General features: G+C 48.5%; 1 protein-coding gene across 3 annotated transcripts in view; it reads right to left on the reverse strand.

The window, feature by feature from the left end:
- Nucleotides 1–14,105, reverse strand: part of MFSD12 (major facilitator superfamily domain containing 12) — a 310,303-nt gene that overhangs the window by 208,498 nt on the left and 87,700 nt on the right. For all 3 annotated transcript variants that reach the window (XM_077475811.1, XM_077475810.1, XM_077475809.1), the window contains exon 3: nt 7,906–8,032. In XM_077475811.1, the coding sequence (XP_077331937.1) occupies nt 7,906–8,032 (127 nt within the window). The remainder of the gene's footprint in view (nt 1–7,905; nt 8,033–14,105) is intronic.

Raw genomic sequence — 14,105 nt, forward strand, 5'->3', positions numbered from 1 at the left:
ACCCCTTGGAGTCCACATTCCAATGCATTGGTGTGACTCAATGTGCTCAACCACATTAGTGGAGCAGACGTTAAGGGGTTAATGGACTGAGCTTCTCCAATTGAAGCCAGAACTGCAAAAACGGAAAATTTATGTCAAATACTCACCGTAATTTTCCTTTCCTGATGGACTCCATGGCAGCCAACGTGTGGGTTTAGTCCCGCCTCCATTACCCTATAGGACGACACTCCCATAAATCTTTGCTCCCTGCCACAGGCCGTGTTCGGTAACTATCCTACTCCAGCCATTTGGGAGGGAACTCCTGCTGCCATGGAGTCCATCAGGAAAGGAAAATTACGGTAAGTATTTGACATAAAATTTCCGTTTTCCTGACAGACTCCATGGCAGCCTACGTGTGGGAAATAAACTCGCCAAGACACACCCGGGTGGGCAAAAATGCTGCTTAACAAAGATTTGACACCGTCAACTGACAAAACTTTAACTCCAAAATCAACTGAGGATAGAGCCGCTGGCTCAACACAATAAGGAGACAAAGGTGTGAATGGAAGACCACGAGGCCGCCCTGCATATCACGTCAGGGGCCACATGGCGAGAAGCTGCCCATGAGGTAGAAAGACTTCTGGTCAAATGTGCAGTCACCGCCTGAGGAGGAGCCAAGCCCTTTTCTCTGTATGCCCACTGGATTGCTTGAACTATCCATGCTGCAATTGCCCTGACTGATGCTCTAGTGCCCTTGTTCTTCCCACAGAACAGAACGAACAGGAAGTCCGACTGCCGGAACGGAGCTGTAGCTTCCAAGTAGAGCTTTAATGAGCATCCAACGTCAAGAGGATGAATTTCCGAGGAATCCGAGGATCTGAATAAGGGTAGAGAGATTTCCTGATTTTCATGAAAAACCGAAGTGACCTTAGGGTTTGACCCCAACATTGGAACTAGGACCACTCTGTCCGGAAAAAAAGTTAGAAAAGGCTCCTTGACTCCTAGAGCTTGAATCTCTGACACTCGTTTCGCTGAGGTGACCGCCACCAGGAACGCGTTTTTCAAGGTGAGTTCTCTGATGGACCGAAAGGAAGCCAACTGATGAGGGTAAGTCCAAGCCTGATTGCAGAAACCCCAACACGTCTTGAACTGTGGGTGAAACATAGGAACTGGTTCTGGAGGACACAAACGAACTTGGCCCAGATTCATTCATACACCTTATTAGTGCTTCTTCTCCTTGCACTTAGGAGAGTGGGAATGGCTTCCTTAGGACACCCTAGTGCTTCCAGCCTTCCCCTCAAGAACCAGACCTTCAACCGAAGGTGAGCCGGACATGGATGGAGAACCGACCCTTGGGAGAGAAGGTCCCGTCTGGATGGAAGAGAAACCGGGTCCCGAAAGCTGAGGAGGGATAGGAGAGGAAACCAGGGCCTGTTGGGCCAGTACGGGATTATTGCCAATACTTCTACTCCTTCCCATCTGAGTCTCTTCAGGAATTGGAAGATGATTGGTGTTGGAGGGAAGGCATATGCCTTGTGGAATCGCCACTGCTCTGTTAGGGCATCTATCCCGTAGGCCTGCGGATCCTTGAACCTTGAATAGAACCTTGTTAGCTTCTTGTTGAAACGAGAGTCGAATAGGTCCACTTCTGGAGACATCCCCAGGGATAGAACCCACTGAAACACCTCTTCGTGAAGGGTCCACTCGTTGTTGTCCAAGTGGACTCGTGATAGAAAGTCCGCTTGGACATTGAGGACTCCGAGTACATAGGCTGCTGTTAGGTTGGCCAGGTTCCTTTGGGCCCAACGCATTATTGGATCCACTTCCTTCAGCAAAGACCGACTTCTGGTGCCCCCTTGCTTCCTCACGTATGCGACCGCAGTCGTATTGTCCAGCCTGAGGACTACGGATGCACCCACTATCAGATGTGGAAACGCCAACAGCGCTAGGAAGGCTGCTCGTAGTTCCAACACATTCGACACTATTCCCCGAGAGGGAAAGTCCCAAATGCCCTGAGCCACTTCCGAAAGACAATGTGCCCCCCCCAGCCCTTGTTGCTGGCATCTGACGTTACTGAGATCCATTTGATTGGCAGAAGAGAATGACAATTCAGTAGATTCTCCCGACGAAGCCAAACGAGGGAACATCTCATGGTCTGAGTAACTTCGATGGACTGGGCCTTCTCTCCCGACCATTGACGAAGAAACCCCCGCCTGAAAGGGGCGCATCCTCCATTGTGCCCACTTCACCATCGGTATAGTAGACACCATGGTGCCTATGATCTTTAGGCAATGAAGAGCACTGAGACGAGATGAGGAGAGAGCCAGGTGGATCCTGTCCCATACTACTGCAATCTTCTCCTCGGGCAGAGAGATGGTAACTTTTGCCGTATTGAACAGGGCGCCGAGGAACACGAGAGACTGTGTAGGAACCAACTGGCTTTTCTCTAAATTCAGGAGCCAACTGAATTCCTTGAGGGTTGCAATGACTTGATCCCTGTGGCTCAAGAGACAATCCTTGTCCTGAGCGAGAAGCAGCAAATCGTCCAGATAATGATGAATCCGGATCTTTCTGACTCTCAACAAGGCTACAACTGCTAGAAGGACCTTCGAGAAAGTGCAAGGGGAGGTTGACAGACCGAAAGGAAGGCAAGTAAACTGTAAATGAAGCTGGCCAATGGAAAAACGAAGAAACTGTTGGAACTCTGTGGCCACTGGGACGTGAAAATAGGCGTCTTTGAGGTCTATTGAGACAAGCCAGTCCCCTGGCTGCACTGATTGTTGAATCGTGGACAGCGTTTCCATTTTGAACTTTTCCTTTTTTATGCAGCGATTTAGACGCGTCAGGTCTATTACGGGTCTCCATGTACTGTTCTTCTGGACCAGGAAAAGAGGCGAATACATTGCCCTGCCGCGCTGGACATCTGGAACAGGAATAGCGGCGCCTTGATCCAATAAAGATTTTATGCAAGTTAGAAGAATGTCTTTTTTCTTCCGACTTTGGAATGAATGTGGAAACACACTTGAGTTTGGGTACACTGCTGAACGTCCACTTGTGTCCGGAGGAAACCGTCTTGACGGTCCAAAAATCCTGGATCAAGGCCGCCCAAACGTGCTCCTACCCGGACCGCCTGGACGGGCTCGATCTCAAAAGGACTTAGTCGGCTCCTTCTCCCCCATCGAACTGCTTTTCGCAGACTTTTTGAGAGATGTCTGTCTGGACCTCCAAGATCTGGAAAATTCCCGTCCAGGCCTGTAAGTGCGTGCCTCCCTGGCACGATCTTGACCCTGCTTCCTAGGGAACGATCTTCTTTGATTCTGCAGGCGTCTATCCTGGGGAAGAAACCCCGACTTACCCCCAGTGGCTCGAGTTATGGCACTATCCAGCTTATTGCCGAAAAGGGAAGAACCATCAAAAGGAATACGGCACCAAACCTGCTTAGAAGCGGGATCGGCCAGCCAAGGACGGAGCCAAAGGGCACGCTTGGCAGTTACAGATGAGAGCCTAACTCGAGCCACCAGACGGATAATGTCGATCGAGGCCTCTCCCAGGAAAGCTGAAGCCAGTCTCAGTTCCTGAATGGGAGAACTCTTGGCCAGATCTTCAGAAACATTCCTGAGTGAATCATCAACGCTATTGGACCAAACTTCCATTGCTCTAGACAGAGCCGCTAAGGCCAGAGCCGGCTTACAGGCCATGCCAGCCGTAAGATAGATCCTCTTTAGGTCAGAATCAATTCTCCTATCCAAAGCGTCCTTAAAAGAGACTGTCTTCAAGGGGAAGGGTCACATGTCTGACCAATCGCATTACTGCTGCGTCCACTAGAGGGGAAGACTCCAAGTTCTTAACTTCTTCCTCCTTAAAAGGGTAAAGTCTCTGAATCTTAGATAGAAGAGAATTCTTTTTCTCTACCTTACTCCACTCATCCGAGATCACTTCTTCCAGTTCTGAGAGGAAAGGGAAGCCAATACGCTCTTTCTTCAATTGTTAAAAAAATTTTCTTTGTTTTGCCGGGGCCACTACCGGCTCTTCCCAGTTCAGTGTTTCCTTAATGGCTTTGACCAAGGGAGGGAGCAGGGCAAAGTCAAAACCTGAACCAGACTCTTCTTCCTCAGACTCACTCTCTGAGAGGACAGCAGACAGATGGCTAGGCAACGAGGAATCCCAAGTGTCCTGGGCCTGAGCATCCCTCCCCGGAGACCTTGGAGACTCTATGGGAGACAACTGGGGGGCTTCAAACTTCTTAAGACTGTCTTTAACCAATCTTTCCACCATAGACCTTAGCTGTTGGTCAGAGTCACTCCTTTCACCCGTCGCTTTAATATAACAGGCATCACAAAGGGACCTGTCAGCAGGAACCTGCGTCTTGCACCCCCAGCATACACCTTCAGCAAGCTGTTGAAGGGCGGGAAGATTCCCGGCTACGGAGACTGGTTCTCGCAGGAGAATCATGTCGTCTGGACCTGGAAGAGGAATGCCGGCGGTGGAACTTAGACGAGTCACTTCCTCGGTGAGAACTACGTTGTTGAGTAGACCTAGAAGGGCTGAACAGGTAGAAAAAAACAGCAGTGTTAGTGGAACATTCCCTAATGTTCCACTGCTTCCCCCCCCCCCCCCCCCCGGCAGGTAACCCCAAAAAAAGTACCTTCTCCGAGAGGGCTGGCCACTAGCAGGCAGTGAGGCATCCAAAGGATCCATCAGGGCTGGAGAAAAAACAGCCTAATTTAAATACAGAAAACAGCTAAGGAGGCAGAATTAAACTGATCCCATAAAAGACACATGCCTAATACTGAAGAACCAGAGCTCAGGAATGGTGCTGCAGGCTTCACAAACATGCCATGAACACTACAAGCTGTTTTCCGTTTTTAAAATTGCCGCCATAATGACGTCACGATTTTCGTCACTAAAAAGCTAGTGCGCATGCGCGAAGCCCGCATCGCGCATGCGCGAACCAAGCCTTGTCCTCGCGCCGGTCTCGCGCATGCGCAGAATGACCGAGCGGCGAACGAGGAAGTAACTGGGCGGCTGGAACGCACGGAAACCAGCCGCCCAACAAGCCAGATACACCGCACGGCGCTGTATGGGGAAACAAAAAAGGGGCACTGCACAAGAAGGACAATCAGACAGAAAAGACAAATAAAGGCTGCCATGGAAAAGAAACAGCTCACCACTCCTGTAGACGGACACCAGCCAAGATAGGTCCCCACACATGCCGGACTTCTGGGAGGAGGGGGGGGGGGCGAATAGTCACCTGCTAGTAGCAAGGCTCACGACTAACACGCAGTTTCACCTGTCAGTGACCAGGCACACACCTCTTCAGCGCCTCTTCCATATGCCCCTTTTCCATACTCCGCTAGTAGCTAGAGCTCATCAGAAATTTGCGACTCCAAGTCACACGGCCGGTCCGTATCGCAGAAAAAAATGTAAGTCTTCAAGGTAAAAAGACACGTTAGGTCCTATGGAGGAGGACAAAAAAAGAACACGGCCTGTGGCAGGGAGCAAAGATTTATGGGAGTGTCGTCCTATAGGGTAATGGAGGCGGGACTAAACCCACACGTAGGCTGCCATGGAGTCTGTCAGGAAAGACATCTTGTCTTTAAAAGGAAAATCCAACCTTAACTTGCTGGATCCTTTAACATCAGTGCATTATCAACTGGACACGTGAGACTCTGCTCACGGAGGTGATTGCAGCATTAACAGCTGGAAGCCCCCATTTCTTTCATAAAAATGTTCCCATTCAGAATACATAGCTATGCATTTTTAGTGCTTTATACAGCCTCCAGTGGTGACACATAGACATCACATGACAACATAAATGCATAGAAGGAGAGATTCCTTGCAGAAAATCTCCCCTACCTTTCCGCCGCGGGGCTTTATCAGAGATAAAAAAAAACAATCTTCGCCCTTCACGGTAGTCTCCGAGACCCTGAAAGGAAACCTTCAGGAACAGGGGTATACTCAGGTAATCCCGCAATCCTGGACCTGAGAGAAGACCCTGCCAGTAAACTTTTATTGGCCTTACTACCAAAAAGATCCCAGGCCCCAGCTTAAAAGCATTCGCAAGAAAAACATTGTGTCTTCAGATGACGAGGCCCGGGTACTGTTCATTTAGTCCATTACGGAGACATCAGAACAGATCTGGTCAGGATAGCTGGCTCGCATCAAAGGATTACTGCCAGTGGAGCTCAGTACACACATCCTTACATGTGCCCAACACCTTAGGGATGTGCCAGTGTCCAGCACCTGATATGCCGATATAACCCACATAAAAACACCTAGTACAAGGCAAAATTGCAGTATATATCTCAACATGTCTCTGCTTCCCCTCCCATTCCACGTAATGGAAAATGGGGGTAGGAGATCGTATCCACAAAGTTCCCTCTGACTGGGCCCTAACCACATGGTGAAATTGCATATATGGGAAATACATAGACTGGCTATACTACCTGGCAGCTGACAACACATTGCTCCGGCTTACGTTAAGTCTAATAAGCTCTTTCCCACCTATATGCTAATGCAGAAGGTATGGAATAAGGCTAGACAGCTGCAAGACATCAACGGATTTACGGGTTTTAGCTCCATATGGGACAATGGACACTATGAGGAACTTCGATCATTGCCGTGAACCAAGATGGAAGCAGTGTGGTATTACACTTAGGGTTCACATCATTTCTGACGGCAAATTGAATTCCTTTGCATCTTTACAGGCTAAATTGAACCTTTCCCAGTCTATGTATTTCCCATATATGCAATTTCAACATGTGGTTAGGGCCCAGTCAGAGGGAACTTTTTGGATACGATCTCCTACCCCCATTTTCCATTACATGATGGAGGTCTCAAGGGATTCACATGTCAGTGCTATGATGCTGCCAGCATTGTTCAGGACAGGCCAGGAGGGAGAGCAGCCTCTACCAGGGGGGGTGGGGCCAGTGGGACACAGGATAAGGAATCACGTATGGGCAGAGGCAAAGCTGGCTGTGGTCATGTCACAGAAAGCAATCATAGATCACTGATCAGAGGCACGCAGCGGCGTAGCAGGGGATGTCTGCTTTCTTAAATTAGGGAGTTGGGACGCAGACAGTTCTGAGTACTCTACCACTGCAGCGCCTCTGATACTAGGTCCAAATGGAGGGGTGGCTACCTGCTGAGACTTAGCTGCTTGCTGCAGAGAGAGGAGAGTAGGAACACCAGTGACTGGGCGCCCTAGGCAGCGGTGCACCCTAGGAGGCTGCCTAGTTTGCCTAGTGGCAGCAGCAGCCCTGGGTACAGTGTTGGATGACCACACAATTGTAATTCAAAGTGTGACAGCAATGAAAGCCTGGGCAGGAAGGGGGTAAAAGTATAGAGCAAATGAAGGTATTAAAAAAAATAAAAATAAAAAAAAGTAATGAACGCAGCAGATAGTACCATTTAAATCAATAGCTACTTGTATAATATGTTGACGTGTGTTAAAAGGCAATCTTCAGGCACAAAAATTTTAAAACATTTTCCTCAATAGCCACAAAGATATATATATCCACTTTGTGTTGTCCCAAATAGCTTTGCAAACCAAGATATTATCTTGTAAAAATTGCAGCAACATCATTGTGCAGACAGCAGAGCCATGGAAGGAACCCAATAGCTCCTCCCACTAAAAGCTGCCTCCAAAAATCTACAAGTGGGGCAGAGACCAGATCAGTTGCCCTACACAAGGAGAGAAAGCAGCAATGACTGGTCTTTATTGCAGGAAGCTCCCGCACAGAGGCAAAGTTTCACTCTGGATTACTGCACAGATCTGGAAAAAAAATACAAGTAGACAAGTAAAAATACATACAACTCTTGCATTGACAAGATTTGTTTATCCCCGAGTTAAGCCTTAAATGTGAATGTATACTTAAAGACAAATGTCTGACTTTGAAACTTTATTAATAATGTGGTTTCACATACCCTGAAGGCATGAGCGTCTTTCCGTCCCAAATGCGTGTAATCCTCACCTGTCTCCCCCAGCTGAAAGCGAAATAGCACCAAAGCAGTAACATAAACAGAGATGTTTGCCAATACAGTGAAAGCATATCTGTGGAAAGAGAAAAACAACTGTTGGAAATATCCATATGTGTACACTTAAATGGGGTTGTAAAGGTTTTTTTTTTTTTTATTTTTTTTTTAAATAACACATTATTATACACAATTTATATAGCGCCAACAGTTTATGCAGTGCTTTACAATGTATGGGGGGGGGGGGGGGGGACAGTACAAAACAAAAAGGTACAGGAGGACCCGGCTCATAGAGCTTACATTCTAAAAAGGGAGGGGGTGGAGGTACAAAAGGTAATAGCTGCAGAGAATGATTTGATGGGGGTGGCTCGGGGACAGTTGTTAGGTGGGTGTGGGATAGGCTTTCCTGAATAAATGCATTTTCAGGGAACTCCTAAAAGGTGGACAGGGTAGGGGCTGATCGGAAAGACTGGGGCAGGGAGTTCCAGAGGATGGGAGAGGCTCTGGAGAAGTCTTGAAGGAGAGCACGAGAGGGGGTAACAAGGGAGCTAGAGAGCAGGAGGTCCTGGGAGGAGCAGAGGGGATGATTTGGGCGATATCTGCCGATGAGGTTGGTGATGTAAATGGGGACGATGTTGTGGATGGCTTTGTATGTTATGGTAGCATTTTGAATTTTACACGGTGGGGTAGGGGAAGCCAGTGAATAGATTGTGCAGAGAGGGTCGGCAGTCATGGATCGATTAGTGAGGTGTATTAGTCTAGCAGCAGCGTTCATAATAGACTGAAGGAGGATAGCCTGCTTAAGGGTAGGCCATTAAAGGAGAGAGTTGCAGTAGTCAAGGTGGGAAATAATCAAGGAGTGAATACATCATAGGCTGCATTAATGTGAAAAAACACAAAGCTTTACAACCCCTTTAAAGAGGAAGTTAACCCTGATGGAGTTTACTTCCTCTTTGATTCCCTGCAAAGGCAAAGCATAATGGATTACTATGCATTGCATAGTAGTCCATTATGTGTCACTTACCTGACACAGGAGCCAGCGATGTCACCGCTGTCCCCTGTAGTCCGACGCATCCATCTTCTCGGTGGGTCTCGCCGCTCCGCCGCTGTCATTCAGCGAAGCCGCGATGACGTCACTCCCAAGCATGCGCACGGGAGCCGCCTTGCGCGGCATATCACCGTTGATGGCGGCGCGCTCAGTGTGCCTGCGCCTCCGTAGACAGCGGTGCCTGTCTTTCGGCAAATATCTCCTAAACCGTGTAGGCTTAGGAGATATTTCTTGGACCTACAGGTAAGCCTTAATCTAGGCTTACCTGTAGGTCAAAGTGTGTTGTAAGGGTTTACAACCACTTTAACCTAAACCCTAAAAACAACTTGTAACACAACCCCTAAAAAGACCCTTTAATATAGTTGTAACCAAAAGGAAATGGAGAGTGCCAGCAGGTCACGTGAGCACCCAGCAGCGCTGTAAAATAAAAATGTATTTTACGAAATTATTTTTAAAAAAACAAACACACATACTGCACGTTACATGTTCCTGTAGGAGAGGAGATTACAGTTATTTAACAAAAAAATGCAATAGTAATATGGTACAATCAGTGTGATCACAGTGCGTTATCATCGCATCACACTGAGTGATGTGTTTGATGCTGCTACGTACAAGCTGTGGCTTACATGCTTCATTGGAAATTACATCTTTGGGCATATACTGGATGCCGGCAATATCACACTATGTGATTTTACCATATTACTATTGACCATTTATGACTTTATTGTCCATCTGATCTGATAAGAGGCCTCTGCTAATGGTGTTATATAGTGGTGGATTTCCTTTCCAGTTTGAGTATGCACCATCTTCCCACGTATGGATGTGGCTTTTTACTTATCGCAATTCAAGAGGTGATTCTATCTGCATGTGTATGTTTGATCAAAGGTCACAAGAGCCCCATTCAGTGCAACAGAACCATTCTAATTGGAGTCACTCATACTTAGAAAAAGGTTCCTGCACTACATGGGGGCGACTTTAGAGCGACATGCATTGACTTATTAAATTTACCCAAGTTGATCGTTTACCTTGGGTACATTGAGCCTGCCTATACATGGTTCGAAACTCGGCCAGTCCTTGCTGAGATTAGAACCATCTATGGCCAGCTTTACCCCACTTTGAGGGAAAGAGGCAGCTGGCAAGTTCACTCTGTTGAATGCCTGGAGCGTAAGAAATAGTGCCCCACCATTGGGAGAAATAGTGTTCCAAGGGCCAGATAAAGGCTAGCTAAGGGCCTCAGTTTGGAGAGCCCTGGTCTATATTGTTCTTTCAGACAAGCTCTCTATGTGAAAACAAGTAACAAACATTACAAGCCTGTAATTTATTATATTTCAGCTATGCTGTGATAGCCTATGACATGTTCTGGAATCCTTAATGGCTATTTATTGTAATGATAAACCTTTCTAAATAAAAAAATAAATAAATAATACTCATCCTGCCAAGATCCTCTTGTATTCTGCCACCTCTTGGTCCTGCCCTGCCATGTTGATTGTGAAATTATCAAGAAACGCACCAGCTTTTCCTGGTTCAGCCACTGCACCTTCTGATGTGGTTGTACTAGGCATGCCCCCCTTTCTGAATGGACCACTATGCCTCCTGTGATATGTGATGTGCATGTTCCAGGAGGCACAGCAAGCACTGTGCACATCATTTGCCTAGGCAAATGATGTACCGTATATACTCGAGTATAAGCCGAGATTTTCAGCCTCTTTTTTGAGGCTGAAAGTGCCCCCCTCGGCTTATACTCGAGTCATCGCTGTCTGCCCGCTCGATCAGCGTGTCGAGCAGACAGACAGCGGCCATTCTATAGTTCAAAAGCCGCGCCTCCGGCTCCGCCTTCGCCTGTGATAGGCGGAACACTGAATTTCCCAGCAGCCTGTGTTCCGCCTATCACGGACTTCGTATCATCCTCGTACTACGGACGAGGATGATACGATGTACGTGATAGGCGGAACACAGGCTGCTGGGAAATTCAGTGTTCCGCCTATCACAGGCGAAGGCGGCGGCGCAGCTTTTGAATTTTACAATGGCCGCCGAGGCGCCGACGAACGAAGAGGGCACGGGACGGAGGCAAGGCAAGGCACGGCACGGCACGGGACGGGACGGGACGGGACGGAGGCAAGGCACGGCGGCGAGGCACGGAGGCAAGGAGGCTCGGCACGGGACGGAGGCTCGGGACAAAGGCTCAGGACACAGGTAGGCTGGACACACACACACACACACACACACACACACAGGGATGGATACACACACACACAGGGATGGATGGATGGATGGAGACACACACACACACACAGGGATGGATGGATGGATGGATGGAGACACACACACACAGGGATGGATGGATGGATGGACACACACACACAGGGATGGATGGACGGACACACAGGGATGGACGGACACACAGGGATGGACGGACACACAGGGATGGACGGACACACACACAGGGATGGACAGGCATGTCTTACCCTCGGCTTATACACGAGTCAATAAGTTTGCCAGTTTTTTTGGGGGTAAATTGGGGGCCTCGGCTTATATTTGGGTCGGCCTATACTCGAGTATATACGGTACATAGAGGGGTTGAGGCTGCACTACAAAAGTAAAAAACAAAAAACACACTATTCACGTAGCCGACGGTAGGAGGGTGGATAGGAGAAGTCTTTGCGGGTGAAGCCCACTTTAAGGAAAGATGCAGGCTGTGCTTGTGCAGGGGGCGCATTTAAAAAAGGCAGGGTGGGGGGGGCGACACATTGCATTGTGGTAAATACACCACCGGGGGGGCATTACTTTGGGTAGGGGGGGGAAATACATTGGTGGATTACATAAAAAAAATCTCCACCCCACCACCTCCACTGTACACATGGCCATTGGCATCGCTTAGAGCACTGTAGAGAGAGGGGTAGCATATGTCAGCCGAGAGGAGATTAGGGAAGAGCCAAGATACCTGCTGGCATCAGCCCGCTCTGAGCACTGAAAAGGGAGGGGCCACAGACATCAGCCAGAAGGAGAGGAGATCGGGTCAGCGGCATCTGTGGATGGGGTATTTTGCATGATGGGGGGGCGCAACACTGCACCTTATGCCAGTGTGGACGTTTTACAATGCGGATTAAATGTATTTAATGGACTTTACGAGGGCTTATATATGACACAGTAGGAAGAATAAAAGGTATTTAAGAGGAGGGAGACTTCATGTTGATGTTTCTTGTACACAGCTATCCCACACAAGATAAAGTGGGAAGACATTCTAGCCACCTCAATACAGGGCTCTTACACCCCCTTCCTGCCCAGGCCATTTTCAGCACTGTCACATTTTGAATGACGGTTGCGCGGTCATGCTACACTCTAACCATGTGAAATTTTTATTACTTTCCTCACACAAATAAAGATTTCTTTTGGTAATATTTAATCACTCTTGGGTTTGTTTTTCAAGGAAACAAATAAGACAAAAATTTGGAAGCAAAAAAAAAATATAGGATTTTTGTACTCACCATAAAATCCTTTTCTCTTTAGACCTTAGAGTTATAACGCCCCTTTAGGAGAGGGCTAGGCAGAACATGTTAAAAAAAGCAAAACTGCACAGTACCATCCAGGGAACGGTCCTACTGGCTATAACCCCTCACATTGCATCCAGCAACTCAGTTTTTCAAAAGCAGTACTAATAAATAGGAGGGGGTCGGTGCTGTGTCCGTCAATGAACTTCATAGAAAAGGATATTACAGAGTACAAAAATCCTATTTTCTCTTTCGCTCATTGACGGACACAGCATCGTCATCTTGACCATAGGGACATCCCCAAGCAGTGTCAAAAAAACGAGGGGTGGGAACAGCAAGAAAATGACTCCACCCCTAACAATCAGAGCTCCTGAACGGAGGAGTTGCAACCTTAAACAGTCACCTGCAAAACCTTGCGGCTGAAGTATGCAACCAAAGATGCGCTCATATCAACCTTGAAAAATTTAGTTAACCACTTGCCGACCGCCGCACGACGATGTACGTCGACAGAATGGCACGGGCAGGCATATGGGCGTACCGGTACGTCCCTGCCTTCCCACGGGTGGGGGGCCCGATCGGGCCCCCCCCCCCCCCGGTGCCAGCGGCGGTCGGTATCCCTGCAGGAGCGATCCGGGATGAGGGGGCGGCCATTCATTCATGGCCACCCCCTCGCGATCGCTCCTGACGAATGGGAGTGAAGCATTGCATCACTTCCTCTCCTGTAATGTAAACACAGGAGAGGAAGTGATGTAATCTCTCCTCCGTGTCGGTATTTTTCGTTCCGGCACCAAGGAGAGAGGATCGGTGAGTTGCACCAACACGACACTTCACAGTAGAACATGCCAGGCACACTCACACCCCCCCTTTACCCCCCGATCACCCCCCAATTACCCCTGCCCCCCCCAGTCACAGTGACACCAATTGCATTTTTTTTTTTTTTTTTTTGCATTGGTGTCATTTGTGACTGTAATTACTGTTAGGGCAGTTAGGGTTAGCCCCCTTTAGTTCTAATGTACCCCCCTAACCCCCCCAATAAAGGTTTAACCCCGTGATCACCCCCCGTCGCCAGTGTCACTAAGGCTGGGTTCACATTGCAGTGGTTTATGAGAACGGTTGTGATTCGCACCGCACTGCAGTGCAAATCACATCCGATCTCTGTGCGATTCGAGTTCAGCCATTCGCCGCACCCGCCGCAAATTCGCACGGGACCCTTTTTTTGGTCCGCAGCAGAATCGGATCGCATGGGTGTTCACACCATGCGATCCGAGTTTGCAGATCGCACTGCGATATGCGAACTGATCTGGGGGTGTCATTAACATTTCACTGACACTCCCAGCAGTTCGCATAGGGCAGTGTGAACTGCCGCCGGGAGGCATGCGATGCGGGAACCCGCCGCGGATTCGTGGCGTTCCCGCATCGCTCCAGTGTGAACCCAGCCTAATAAGCGATCGTTTTTCTGATCGCTGTATTAGTGTCACAGGGGACGCTAGTTAGGCAGGTAGGTATTTAGGTTCGCCGCAGCTTTTTATAGCGCCAGGGACCCCCATATACTACCGCATAAAGCCCCCTGATTGCCCCCTAGTTAACCCTTTCACTAGTGATCACCATATAACTGT

This window comes from Lithobates pipiens, unplaced genomic scaffold, assembly GCF_037356315.1.
Source record: "Lithobates pipiens isolate NorthernLeopardFrog02 unplaced genomic scaffold, aLitPip1_a1.2 Scaffold_13, whole genome shotgun sequence".
Classification (NCBI taxonomy): Eukaryota; Metazoa; Chordata; class Amphibia; order Anura; family Ranidae; genus Lithobates; species Lithobates pipiens.